The sequence below is a fragment of the Mesoplodon mirus genome (assembly GCF_964341445.2).
Source record: "Mesoplodon mirus genome assembly, contig: HAP1_SCAFFOLD_247, whole genome shotgun sequence".
Taxonomy (NCBI): domain Eukaryota; kingdom Metazoa; phylum Chordata; class Mammalia; order Artiodactyla; family Ziphiidae; genus Mesoplodon; species Mesoplodon mirus.
In genome coordinates, this window is record NW_028295663.1 from 913,111 (window position 1) to 927,701 (window position 14,591).

At 45.3% G+C, this 14,591-nt stretch overlaps 2 protein-coding genes across 2 annotated transcripts; both read right to left on the minus strand.

The window, feature by feature from the left end:
* Positions 1-4,620: 4,620 nt before the first annotated feature.
* LOC309797330 (uncharacterized protein C2orf78-like) lies at positions 4,621-6,598 on the minus strand (the record flags this gene model as incomplete). The annotated part of the gene is made up of 1 exon (XM_082645929.1): positions 4,621-6,598. Exon 1 carries the CDS (start codon positions 6,511-6,513, stop codon positions 4,621-4,623), a length of 1,893 nt encoding a protein of 630 aa, XP_082502055.1. The 5' UTR covers positions 6,514-6,598.
* An 848-nt stretch (positions 6,599-7,446) lies between these two features.
* Positions 7,447-14,262, minus strand: LOC309797331 (uncharacterized protein C2orf78-like; the record flags this gene model as incomplete). The annotated part of the gene is made up of 5 exons (XM_082645930.1): positions 7,447-8,382; positions 9,354-9,442; positions 9,701-9,844; positions 10,093-10,273; positions 14,253-14,262. The coding sequence occupies 5 exons, from the start codon at positions 14,260-14,262 to the stop codon at positions 7,610-7,612; spliced, it is 1,197 nt and encodes a 398-aa protein (XP_082502056.1). The 3' UTR covers positions 7,447-7,609.
* Between the last annotated feature and the right edge of the window lie 329 nt (positions 14,263-14,591).

Consider the following 14,591-nt stretch of genomic DNA (forward strand, 5'->3'; position numbering starts at 1 on the left):
GCCCAGCCAAGTGGAGCAAGGTTGCTGGCTGTGCAGCTCCCACAGGAGGCGGCAGCTCTGGCAGCAGCGCCTCTGCGTCCTTCTGCCCTTTCCCCTGGCGGCACTGGAGGGGAGAGCCGCTAAGAGCACAAGTGCCCACACCACCAGGAGCTCGATCGTGCAGGCTTCTGTTTAAGGTTTCAGACTTTAAGAGTAATAGAAAAGCGTTGAACTTTTTTTGTTGAAGGTGAGTGTGTGGAACATCCCCAGTTGCATTTTCAACCTATCATTTTGCTACCGCGTGGAGAAGGCACTGCAGGGAGAAAGAGTGGAAGCGAGGAAACAAGTTAGGAGACTTTTGTAGAAATTGGGCATAATGGTGGCTGGGACCAGGGTATGGTGGTCATTGTGGTGGAAAGATGTGGACAGATTCTAGAGGTATGTAGGCAGTATCATTGTTAGCACTGCTGGTGGGTTGAGGATGAGGGCGAGGGAGAAATAGCCGTCAGTGATGGTGATTCCTAAGTTTCTGGCTCCTATGGTTGGTTGGATAGGGTTTTTTAGATATGATGTTCATATTTATCCTAATTTGTCTTTTGTTATTTGTTGGTTCTTGATGAATACTCTGTCCTATTAAGTCTCCTGTTTTTAGCGTACAGAGCATTTTCACCGAAACTGACTGTTGCATGTTAACAGATAACTTTTTACCATCTGCCAGTTTGGTCCTGTATTTTATTCTCTTTCATTTATTAATTAAATTGTTGTATTAATGTAAATAGTTATATTAATAGATTTTCTAAAGTTGCGTTACCCTTGAGTCCTTGGAATAACGCCTTTTGGTAGTCATGGTGTATATCATTCTTTAATAATTATCCATTAGATGTGCTGATGTTTCTTTAGGATTTTTCTACCTATATTTGTAAAGCGAAATTGTACGTTTTTTGCAAAAACTTGATTTTCTTTCCTTTTTATTTACAAATGACTCGAATTTTGTTGTTTTGTAGTTATTTGATTGATGTAGAAGGCATGTGGCCAGATGATGCAATTGGATATAGGTATAAGGGTTGTCACTACTTTTCCGTTTTTATAAAATTTGAAGGTAGAAGTGTAGGGGAATTTCTCAAATTTTGGAAAAAGAGAAAAGTTTGTAATTCATTTTTTCTGACATAAGATAACTTTTTGCTAAAAGTTTATAAAGGAATGTATCTGGAAATGGTGAGATATAACAGCCTGAATAATTAGTCAGTGGATTTCAGCATTTTTTTCTTTTTAAAATTTATTTAATTAATTTATTTATTTTTGATATTATATGCACTGCACAACCAAGGAAGTCCCTTTTTCTTCCTTCCTTCCTTCCTTTCTTTAAAGCTCCAAGTCATTTAAAATACATGACTTCTTACTAAAAATCTGCAGTTCATATAACCAAGGGGTTTATAACTTCTCCTCTAAAAGTTATATTCCTGGGACTTCCCTGGTGGTCCAGTGGTTAAGACTCTGTGCTTCCAATGCAGCAGGCATGGGTTCAATCCCTAGTTGGGGAGCTACGATCCCACATGCTGCACAGCCAAAGAAATTTTTTTTAAATGTTATATTCCTGTATGATTGAATTTAGTGGTTTAGACTTTCTTTTTCTTTCTTTCTTTTCTTTCTTTCTTTCTTTTTTTTTCTGGTACACGGGCCTCTCACTGTTGTGGCCTCTCCCGTTGAAGAGCACAGGCTCCGGACACACAGGCTCAGCGGCCATGGCTCACAGGCCTAGCCCTCCACGGCATTAGGGATCCTCCCGGACCGGGACACGAACCCGTGTCCCCTGCACCGGCAGGTGGACTCTCAACCACTGTGCCACCAGGGAAGACCTTGACATAATTCTTTTGAATTTGGATAGTGCTGATGGTTGCACAGCACTGTGAATGTATCTAATGTAACTCAATTGTATAATTGAAAATGGTTGAAATACTAAATTTGGTTTTATGTATATTTTACCATAATAAAAAATCAGATGAACGAACAGCATAAACCAGAATTAGGTAAGATGATAGAACTCAGGACAGAATTCAAAATAAAAGAAAAAAAATTCAGAAAAGCTGACTAAATTTAAAATAATACAAGAGTGGGGACTTCCCTGGTTGAGGAACTGAGATCCCACATGCCGCAGGGCAGCCAAGCCTGCACGCTGCAACTACTGAGCCTATGTGCTGTGGAGCCCACGCGCCACAACTAAAGAGCCCACGAGCTGCAAGAAAGAGCCCACGCACTTCAACGAAGAGACCACGTGCTGCAACTAATACCCGACACTGCCAAACAGAAATAAATTAAATAAAATCATACGAGTGAATGAACATAATGGATAATGCCTTAAGAGAAACAAACAAGAAAAGGAAACAGTTTTTTAAATCAAAAAGAAGATAAAAAGTTTAGAGAAATGGCAAACATAAAAGATAGGCAAAAAAGAGTCAGGACAGCTCTGAAAAGAGTAACATAAGTACGTATAAGAATCTATTATACCATAAAAGTGACATTTCAAATCAGTGGGACAGATTAGTCAATAAATTGTGAAACATACATGTTGAGGTATACGTAATTCTCTGGAAGATTCCACGGCACGGCAAAAGCAGATGTCTCTGAGGAGGGAAATGTGTGGCTGGGGAACGTGGGGAAAAGGGTGTCTTTTCTTTGAGTGCCCTTGTGTACCTTTTCTAATGTTCTGTCATGTGAATTTATTACCTCTGAAGTTCACCTGAGTTCAAACCCCAGTTCCCCCAATTGCCAGCTCTTAATCTTGGGCAAACTATTCACACTCTCCAAGCCTCTTTATCTGTGAAATAAGGTCAGTAACTTAGCCTGGTGCTGCCTGGCACAGAATACACTGTCAATAAATGGAGATTATTAGTGTAAAAAACCGAAATGCCCATCGATGGATGAATGGATATTTTAAATGTGGTGTATGTGTGAAATATTACACTGTCATAAAAAGGAATGGAGTACTGACACGTGCTACGACATGGACGAACTTGAAAACATTATGCTAAGTGAAAGAAGCCCCACACAGTGGTCACATTTGTATTATTTCATGAAATGTCCAGAAAAGGTAAAACCATAGTGATAGAAAGGAAATGTGTGGTTGCAGGGACTGAAGGAGGAGGGGATGAAGAGGGCCTGCTGATGGTTATGGGGGCTTCTTTGTGGGGTGATGAAAACGTGATGGGATAGATGATGGTGATGGTTGCATAGGCTTGAGAATGTACGAAATGACACTGAATCTGCGGTCTCAGAAGGTGAAATTTATGGCATGTGAATGACATCTCAAAAAAATAATTTTGAAAATGAAAATTGCCAGTTTTCCCATTTTCACTATCCACTATCCACTGCCTCCATCTCTCCCTTCTCCCCACGTCATTCCTTTTGACGCCCACCCCTGCCGCTCTCTCCCAACCTCACTCCCTCGAGCTGCCCCACGAGGCCTCCCAGGGAGCCCCTGAACCGCTGGGCGCCTGCGTCCTGTGGCTGTTGGAGCGGCTACCCAGTGCGCGTGCCCCCACCGCTCTCACCCGTGAGAGTGGACGCTTCCGTCGGAATTTTCTCGTGCGTTTCAGTTGATGGTGATGTTTACAGAAGGTGGCACACCCCCTGGTCAATGGAGGAAGCCCCTCAAGTTAATACTTAGGCCTGTCCAGAAGTTTGATGTCGTCCAGCAGTAACGTCAGCATGCTGTGCTCTGAAAGCCAGGTTGGACGCCTGCAGGCACTTGCAAATACTGAGGACTTCAGAGGCATTTGGGCCTCAAATTGAGGCCTTGTACCTCCACATGCGATGTGACCTCAGCCCTTTGCTGCACGTCTCTAAGTGAAGTGGCACAGGAATACTGGCCTTGCCTGTCGTTGCCAGGATTAACTGAATAGTGCATTAGCTGCCCTGGTGCTTAGGTGTTGAGTACATGGTGATTTACATACCAGGCCCTATCCCCTAGGATAACTCTGAGCCCTAGCCACCTCTCTGGTAGATTTCCCTATACCCCCACTATAATCACACCTGCATAAGGCAACTCAAACCTTTCCGAGATGTGTCCTGAACCTCTTGTTTTCTTAAATACCTGTGTGGTGGTTGTGAGACTTAAGGCCAACCTCCCCAAGAGACTTTTTCTATTTCTCCTAGTAAACCTAGACTCACCTTCCGTCATCTTCAACTCTACTCACATTTTGTTCTTTCAGCCCTGACCTCTGACCCTGCTCTTTACTTCTGCCATTTCCTCCTCACTCCTGCTTCCTTTCATAAATCCATAAATCTCTTCTGGCCTTCCTAGCCCTGGGCCACGTTCCTTCCTCTTTCCTCAGTTTTTACCCCTTTCCTCCCCTTTCCTTCATTCTCCCATCCAACTTTCAGTGCTTCCTTTCTCATGCAGACTTTGATTCCAACCCCATCAAAAACAAAACAAAACACAAAAACTTAAAGCACGCCACAGTTAGCAGCATCTCAAAATTCAAAAGGTTTATTACTCGTCTATTAATTCGATGACATTCATTTATTCAGTTTTATTGTTTTAATAAATATACAGAAATAAAAACAGAAATATATAATTAGAGAATAAATAGAGGAATTTATACCTGGTGCCCAAGGTGGCACCAACAATCCTAGCAGCTCTTACTATAAATATCCGTAGTAGTCAGTGATTTCCATTTCCTTTTGCCTCTCAATGAAAACTTGCAGTTTCCCCAAAGAGGTGTATTTGGCAGCATTCTCACGTTCTTGTTGAGCCCGCCTCTTCATGGCCTCCCGCTCTGGTCTCTGCTCTTGTTCGATGGGCTTTGACATGACTGGCTCAGAAACGTTGGGTTCCCTCCATGGTCTTCGTTGCTTGCTGAAGTCTTGGAGTAGAAATGGGGTTTGGAGCTTGGGTGGGGACCGGCACTTAGTCACAGCAGGGGGAATAGGCCCCCGCTGGAGAAAAGCGAAAGATGAAGTTTTGTAGGGTGCAGGCCTAGGAGCAGCAGACTGAGGGACACTAGGATGGATATGGGCGGTCCAACCCGGTTGGGTTGGGTTGGTCACAGTTGGCTGAGCTGGTTTGGCAGGACCTGGCAAAGAGGCAGGAGCTGGCTGGGATGAACTGGCTGCAGCAGGTTGAGCTGAGTTAGAAGAAGCAGGCTGGGCACGGTCCGCCACAGCAGGCCGATGTGAGGCCAGAGACTGTGGCCTCCGAGGAGCAGGTCGAGCTTGAGGCTTGTCCCAGGCAGAAAACTTGACCTTCTTAGGTGGAGGCAGCTCATACTGGGATGGAGATGGACACTGTTTTTCAGCACTGCTGTCTGGTTTCTGGGCTTTGACTTGAGTTTTCTCAGGACTCTTACCCTCACGTGGGGTACGCCGCCATGGCTGGATAGCTGGGGGTGGCTGGGGGTCTTTAGGGTTGCTTGAATTTCCCAAGACCCGACAGGAAGAGAGCCCAGTTCTCTTATCATTCTTCTTCCCCAGTGCATGAAAAACCTTCACAGACTCCAGCATGCGCATGCCTAGGGAGGTTCGAGGCTTTTTAATGCTCTCATGGATAAGCTCAGTTTGGTGTTCCTTTCGCTTCGTCTTGGGAATTGTTGGCTTCTCTTCTGCCTTGACTTTGTTCCCTGACTGCTTCTTCTCTTCAGCCTTCTTTCTTCCTCTGGTCCTTGTGGTCTTTTCCTGCCCGTGGCTCTTAGTTTTGCTGATCTTTCTGGATGCAGCTTCCTGAGGGTTGCCTTTAGAATGCTTGGCCGTGTTCACAGGAGCCCTGCCACTGACTGCAGCATTGCATAGAACCACTTCTCCCCCTAACAGGCACTGTGGATTCTTTGGCTGGATTTTGGCCTTGGGAGCACCACTGATAGGCTCAGAGGCTTTATGTTTGTTCTTCCTGGGTTGATCAGAGGGATCCTTTATGACACTTGGCTTTTCCTGCACCTGATTCACTTTAATGACCCTGGTGTCTTTGGCTTTGATCACGTTGGGACCTTTGGATTGATGAAGATCTTTCAATGAATTAAAGAGCTGGGGAAGGTGACTATGCTCCGCCAGTGTAGTAGTGTCTGCAAAACCACTGCTAGATTCCATCCCATTTTCAAGTGTCCCTAGGTCCTCAAGACTCAGGCTGTCCTTTCCCAGATGAGCATTTTCAGAACCAGGCTGCTCCTCTTGGCTGACGGGGTCAGTGCAGCCCGGGAGCTGGTGAATATCAGGGATTTCTGAAGGGAGTAGTGGAAGCTCTTGGTTTTCTCTTGGGATCTGGTAGGCATCCAGAGGCTTTGAAAGCTTGGTTGTACTAGCCTCCAAGTTCTTACTCTCTATTTGTCCCTGCCTTGGAGCTGGAGGCAGGGCCAGGAGACTACTGGCACTCTGGACTGGAGCTGTCCCTGAAATGTCCCCAAGTTCGGGTGGTGGATTTCTCTCAAGTATCTGAATACTTCTGCTCCTGCAGGACTCGGGGAGTTCTTGAGTTTGTGTCACACAAAATGTCTGGATTGGAGGTTGCCATCCCAGGGAAGTTTTCATCACCAGGGAAGTCTCCATCCCTACAAAGGAGTCAAGGTAGAAGTCAGTCCCTCGTAAGTGAGATGCTCCCCCTAAACACCAACACAGCAATCATGTACCTTTCAAGGTATATGATCGCTGTGTTGGTGTATAGGGGCAAGATGGGCAAGGCATTTCTACTAACTCTTCTTAAGGACCATGGACAGTGTTCTATGCTACGAGATAAGTGGTGACTGTTGTAATTCTTACTGGTGATCATTTCCTGTCACTGATTCTCGGTTTTCTTTGTATTTCACAGGATTGTTATAAGTCAATTAAAAAATGAGTCTTATTTTTCAAAAACGAAATGTTTTACAAAGCCTAGCATTCTCATATAGAGTCCGTTCAATTCTCCCCACGTTCCTGAGAGGCTAAGAACACTTCACACCATGAACTAGGAGAGGGAGTAGAGCCCTTCCTGATGAAATAGATAAACAAAGACAGAGTCTTAGCCTGCTTGCTCTGGACAGGATCTCGGACCCTAAGGTCTTAAATCCTGGTATATATTAAGGAAGTGAGGACAGTTAAACTGGCACTATCATAACAAGAGTTCTGAAACACCTTCCAAAGAGACTCTAGCAGTAGATTAGGGAAGGGAGAGATACAGTGTGGTAGTACAGGGGGAATGATCGGCTACAGCGGTGAAAAATGTGGTACCTATTGGTATGCTCTTGGGGTTCTTGTACATGTAGCATAGATGACCTTTACAGTGTCCCTCCCACCTTCCCACCTGCAGTAGGTGTTCTTTTTTAAAAAATTTATACTCATTTATTTATGTTTTGAACTTATTTATTCTATGTATGTATTTTTTTTTGGCTTCACTGGATCTTCTTAGTTGCTGGGCTACTCTTAGTTGCTCCGTGGCATGTGGGATCTTCCCAGCCCAGGGCTCGAACCCGTGTCCCCTGCATTGGCAGGCGGATTCTTAACCACTGCACCACCAGGGAAGCCCTAGGTGTTCTTATGTAGAGTCTAAATACAGACAGCCCTGAGCAAAGGTAGTGGTTATTAAAGACTCAGGATCTAAATGCTACCTGTCTATACACCACTTCCCAGCTGTAGATTTGACCCCATTTTTGAATGCTGACCTCATTGTTCAACTTTCTTGCTGTTTGTACTCACCTGGAAAACTTGTTTCTGTGATGTGGTGCGCAGACACAGGGTAGTAGATTCCAGAGGTGGAAGCTGGTGGTAAGATATTGGTGGGCTGAATCTCCTTTAGTACCATTACCATTTCTGGTTGCACAGAGGCCCTACTTCCTGTGTATGACACAGAGCCATAGGACTGCAGGCAGGAGCCAAGTTCTCCATACAGTAAAGACCCCAGTGTGCCGTGGTTATAGTAAGATACCTGGCTTCCTTCCTGGTAGGGAAGTGACAGGCTATGTCCCTGATTTGGAATCTGAGATGGCGTTCCCTGAGCAAGGCTGGCAGAAAGTGATGGATATAGAGGGGCCATGGTATTGGTGTCTGCAGTTTTATCATACTGGGCTGCCATAAGCATGGAGGAAGCAGCTGTGTGCTGGTCAGTGAGTGCCAGAGTAAAGTCTCCGAGTGAAGAAGAATTCTTTTCAGTGCTTCCTGTGATGCCCCACTCAGAAACACCTGGATAGGATGCAGCTGAAGTGGAGATCTGGCTCTGGTCAGTAACTCCAGATAACATAGTTGTGCTAGAATGTTGGGGAAGGTAGGCACTACCTATGTGTGTCTGGAAAGAGGTGGCCGTAGCTGATGCCGAACTGACGGCAGGAGCAGAGACTCTGGAGAAGTTGCAGACACTTGCTGTTAGGGAAGCTGCATTGCTCACCACAGGAAGAGAGTGCTGCAGAGAATTCAGAGTTCCAAGTACAGATGGATTTTGGCAATTTTCTGTAAGAACAAGGGGGTGACGAAAAATTCAGGGAGACCGATAAATTCTCACTATGCTTGAGGAAGGTTCTTGCTATCAGGACACCTCTACTGTCAATACTTACTGAGAATCCAAAAATCAGACAGTTATGATGGTTGTAAGGACTGAGCAGTTTTACACTCTTCTGTATTAACTGCCTGTGCTCCCATCTTGGGCACAGATGGGCAGAAGACCCAAGTGGTATGGTTCAGACATTGTTCTCTAGGATGGAAGCAACCTTCTCCCTGCCCTATCTTTCCCTTCAGCCTGCACTAGTATTGACTTCTATGCTGTTTCCTAGACTGGAAGCATTTTAGAACTAGGAGGGCCTTAGAGAACTTCTATTTTCCCAGTCTCACTTCATGAGGAAGGAAACGGAGGCTCAGAGAGGTCAGGTTGACTTGTTCAAGTTCTCTCATTATGTTAGTATCCTTACCAGGTTTCAGAACCTAAGTATCCTGACTTCCTTGCCAGGACGCTGCTCTGAGCATGACACTGCCAGAAAGCAGGAGAAATAGAACTTATAATACAGGCATTTTCTTTGTCCGTTAGAAAACAGTACGGCTATTAATTACCCTTGTGATCTTCAGTGTCTCACTTTGCTTGTGCAGTTCCCACGCTCTTACCTAGAGTTCACATATAGCTCAGCCCAAGTGGTAAATTTAAAGAGTCATTTTTACCCTCTTCAAGCCTGGTTTCTCATCCTACCTCAAAAGGATTACCCGAAAGTGAATTTCTGACGTGCTTTTGGAAAGAAACAAGCGATCTGATTCCTTCAGATTGCTCGTCTGTAAAGTGGTTATAGCACCACCACCAATAATGATGGGGACGTCCTCCTGCTTGGCCATCCCTTTCCCGCTCTCTCCCAGGGCCCTCAACACCGTCTGCTCTGTGCTGCAGTTTGGGACACAGCTGGGCGTCGTGGGCGGCACTGGCTGCCCCCGCGCCACACTGACAGTGACTGTGTCCACTGCGGACCCTGAGCTGCGGGACATCATGGAGGTGAGAGCACCCATCACCGCCTTCTTCCGATGGCCTCGCCTGCAGGTGGAGATACGGACCCCCAGAAAGGAGCGCAGGGCCTGCGGGATGGTAGAATGGGGTCTCAGAGACTCTGTGGCAAAGCACAGATGCAGAGTCACTGGACACTTGTGGGCTGGCCTGCGAGTGGATAGCCGGCCATAGACAGCTGGGTGACCCGGGCCGGCCACGGGAAGTCGGTGGGCTCGGGGAGCGGGCTGGGGGCAGCTGAGCCCTCCTGGCAGGTGCTGGTCCCCCAGTGCCCGGGGCAGGGCCTACCTAAGTAACTGCCCGTAGAGAACTTGGGTGAGATCGGTCCTTGGATAGAGAGCTGGGCTCCGAGCATTCTCCTTCAGTTGCCAACACGGCCAAAAGCGAAGTGCGCACCGTTTGGGCTGTTGCCGGTATTTATAGCTCTGCAACCTGTGAGCGAACAATGGGCTTGCGTTTGCGGGACGCAATAGTTTAGGGAGGGGTGGCGCATGCGCAGAGTACACGTCACGCCCTGAGGCGCACAGGTGAGAATGCGAGCCTGGACCGTCTAGCGCTTCTGAATATCCCGGGGTCTGAGGGTTGGAGGTGTTTGCCTTGAGGGTGATGAGCTTCTTGGCAGGACAGCTGGCCCTTCTCCCCTGGCCTGGCCCCAGTGCTGTCGGGGGAACTAACTGTACTGGACGGGGTCCCTGCCCAGCCAAGTGGAGCAAGGTTGCTGGCTGTGCAGCTCCCACAGGAGGCGGCAGCTCTGGCAGCAGCGCCTCTGCGTCCTTCTGCCCTTTCCCCTGGCGGCACTGGAGGGGAGAGCCGCTAAGAGCACAAGTGCCCACACCACCAGGAGCTCGATCGTGCAGGCTTCTGTTTAAGGTTTCAGACTTTAAGAGTAATAGAAAAGCGTTGAACTTTTTTTGTTGAAGGTGAGTGTGTGGAACATCCCCAGTTGCATTTTCAACCTATCATTTTGCTACCGCGTGGAGAAGGCACTGCAGGGAGAAAGAGTGGAAGCGAGGAAACAAGTTAGGAGACTTTTGTAGAAATTGGGCATAATGGTGGCTGGGACCAGGGTATGGTGGTCATTGTGGTGGAAAGATGTGGACAGATTCTAGAGGTATGTAGGCAGTATCATTGTTAGCACTGCTGGTGGGTTGAGGATGAGGGCGAGGGAGAAATAGCCGTCAGTGATGGTGATTCCTAAGTTTCTGGCTCCTATGGTTGGTTGGATAGGGTTTTTTAGATATGATGTTCATATTTATCCTAATTTGTCTTTTGTTATTTGTTGGTTCTTGATGAATACTCTGTCCTATTAAGTCTCCTGTTTTTAGCGTACAGAGCATTTTCACCGAAACTGACTGTTGCATGTTAACAGATAACTTTTTACCATCTGCCAGTTTGGTCCTGTATTTTATTCTCTTTCATTTATTAATTAAATTGTTGTATTAATGTAAATAGTTATATTAATAGATTTTCTAAAGTTGCGTTACCCTTGAGTCCTTGGAATAACGCCTTTTGGTAGTCATGGTGTATATCATTCTTTAATAATTATCGATTAGATGTGCTGATGTTTCTTTAGGATTTTTCTACCTATATTTGTAAAGCGAAATTGTACGTTTTTTGCAAAAACTTGATTTTCTTTCCTTTTTATTTACAAATGACTCGAATTTTGTTGTTTTGTAGTTATTTGATTGATGTAGAAGGCATGTGGCCAGATGATGCAATTGGATATAGGTATAAGGGTTGTCACTACTTTTCCGTTTTTATAAAATTTGAAGGTAGAAGTGTAGGGGAATTTCTCAAATTTTGGAAAAAGAGAAAAGTTTGTAATTCATTTTTTCTGACATAAGATAACTTTTTGCTAAAAGTTTATAAAGGAATGTATCTGGAAATGGTGAGATATAACAGCCTGAATAATTAGTCAGTGGATTTCAGCATTTTTTTCTTTTAAAAATTTATTTAATTAATTTATTTATTTTTGATATTATATGCACTGCACAACCAAGGAAGTCCCTTTTTCTTCCTTCCTTCCTTCCTTTCTTTAAAGCTCCAAGTCATTTAAAATACATGACTTCTTACTAAAAATCTGCAGTTCATATAACCAAGGGGTTTATAACTTCTCCTCTAAAAGTTATATTCCTGGGACTTCCCTGGTGGTCCAGTGGTTAAGACTCTGTGCTTCCAATGCAGCAGGCATGGGTTCAATCCCTAGTTGGGGAGCTACGATCCCACATGCTGCACAGCCAAAGAAATTTTTTTTAAATGTTATATTCCTGTATGATTGAATTTAGTGGTTTAGACTTTCTTTTTCTTTCTTTCTTTTCTTTCTTTCTTTCTTTTTTTTTCTGGTACACGGGCCTCTCACTGTTGTGGCCTCTCCCGTTGAAGAGCACAGGCTCCGGACACACAGGCTCAGCGGCCATGGCTCACAGGCCTAGCCCTCCACGGCATTAGGGATCCTCCCGGACCGGGACACGAACCCGTGTCCCCTGCACCGGCAGGTGGACTCTCAACCACTGTGCCACCAGGGAAGACCTTGACATAATTCTTTTGAATTTGGATAGTGCTGATGGTTGTACAGCACTGTGAATGTATCTAATGTAACTGAATTGTATAATTGAAAATGGTTGAAATACTAAATTTGGTTTTATGTATATTTTACCATAATAAAAAATCAGATGAACGAACAGCATAAACCAGAATTAGGTAAGATGATAGAACTCAGGACAGAATTCAAAATAAAAGAAAAAAAATTCAGAAAAGCTGACTAAATTTAAAATAATACAAGAGTGGGGACTTCCCTGGTTGAGGAACTGAGATCCCACATGCCGCAGGGCAGCCAAGCCTGCACGCTGCAACTACTGAGCCTATGTGCTGTGGAGCCCACGCGCCACAACTAAAGAGCCCACGAGCTGCAAGAAAGAGCCCACGCACTTCAACGAAGAGACCACGTGCTGCAACTAATACCCGACACTGCCAAACAGAAATAAATTAAATAAAATCATACGAGTGAATGAACATAATGGATAATGCCTTAAGAGAAACAAACAAGAAAAGGAAACAGTTTTTTAAATCAAAAAGAAGATAAAAAGTTTAGAGAAATGGCAAACATAAAAGATAGGCAAAAAAGAGTCAGGACAGCTCTGAAAAGAGTAACATAAGTACGTATAAGAATCTATTATACCATAAAAGTGACATTTCAAATCAGTGGGACAGATTAGTCAATAAATTGTGAAATATACATGTTGAGGTATAAGTAATTCTCTGGAAGATTCCACGGCACGGCAAAAGCAGATGTCTCTGAGGAGGGAAATGTGTGGCTGGGGAACGTGGGGAAAAGGGTGTCTTTTCTTTGAGTGCCCTTGTGTACCTTTTCTAATGTTCTGTCATGTGAATTTATTACCTCTGAAGTTCACCTGAGTTCAAACCCCAGTTCCCCCAATTGCCAGCTCTTAATCTTGGGCAAACTATTCACACTCTCCAAGCCTCTTTATCTGTGAAATAAGGTCAGTAACTTAGCCTGGTGCTGCCTGGCACAGAATACACTGTCAATAAATGGAGATTATTAGTGTAAAAAACCGAAATGCCCATCGATGGATGAATGGATATTTTAAATGTGGTGTATGTGTGAAATATTACACTGTCATAAAAAGGAATGGAGTACTGACACGTGCTACGACATGGACGAACTTGAAAACATTATGCTAAGTGAAAGAAGCCCCACACAGTGGTCACATTTGTATTATTTCATGAAATGTCCAGAAAAGGTAAAACCATAGTGATAGAAAGGAAATGTGTGGTTGCAGGGACTGAAGGAGGAGGGGATGAAGAGGGCCTGCTGATGGTTATGGGGGCTTCTTTGTGGGGTGATGAAAACGTGATGGGATAGATGATGGTGATGGTTGCATAGGCTTGAGAATGTACGAAATGACACTGAATCTGCGGTCTCAGAAGGTGAAATTTATGGCATGTGAATGACATCTCAAAAAAATAATTTTGAAAATGAAAATTGCCAGTTTTCCCATTTTCACTATCCACTATCCACTGCCTCCATCTCTCCCTTCTCCCCACGTCATTCCTTTTGACGCCCACCCCTGCCGCTCTCTCCCAACCTCACTCCCTCGAGCTGCCCCACGAGGCCTCCCAGGGAGCCCCTGAACCGCTGGGCGCCTGCGTCCTGTGGCTGTTGGAGCGGCTACCCAGTGCGCGTGCCCCCACCGCTCTCACCCGTGAGAGTGGACGCTTCCGTCGGAATTTTCTCGTGCGTTTCAGTTGATGGTGATGTTTACAGAAGGTGGCACACCCCCTGGTCAATGGAGGAAGCCCCTCAAGTTAATACTTAGGCCTGTCCAGAAGTTTGATGTCGTCCAGCAGTAACGTCAGCATGCTGTGCTCTGAAAGCCAGGTTGGACGCCTGCAGGCACTTGCAAATACTGAGGACTTCAGAGGCATTTGGGCCTCAAATTGAGGCCTTGTACCTCCACATGCGATGTGACCTCAGCCCTTTGCTGCACGTCTCTAAGTGAAGTGGCACAGGAATACTGGCCTTGCCTGTCGTTGCCAGGATTAACTGAATAGTGCATTAGCTGCCCTGGTGCTTAGGTGTTGAGTACATGGTGATTTACATACCAGGCCCTATCCCCTAGGATAACTCTGAGCCCTAGCCACCTCTCTGGTAGATTTCCCTATACCCCCACTATAATCACACCTGCATAAGGCAACTCAAACCTTTCCGAGATGTGTCCTGAACCTCTTGTTTTCTTAAATACCTGTGTGGTGGTTGTGAGACTTAAGGCCAACCTCCCCAAGAGACTTTTTCTATTTCTCCTAGTAAACCTAGACTCACCTTCCGTCATCTTCAACTCTACTCACATTTTGTTCTTTCAGCCCTGACCTCTGACCCTGCTCTTTACTTCTGCCATTTCCTCCTCACTCCTGCTTCCTTTCATAAATCCATAAATCTCTTCTGGCCTTCCTAGCCCTGGGCCACGTTCCTTCCTCTTTCCTCAGTTTTTACCCCTTTCCTCCCCTTTCCTTCATTCTCCCATCCAACTTTCAGTGCTTCCTTTCTCATGCAGACTTTGATTCCAACCCCATCAAAAACAAAACAAAACACAAAAACTTAAAGCACGCCACAGTTAGCAGCATCTCAAAATTCAAAAGGTTTATTACTCGTCTATTAATT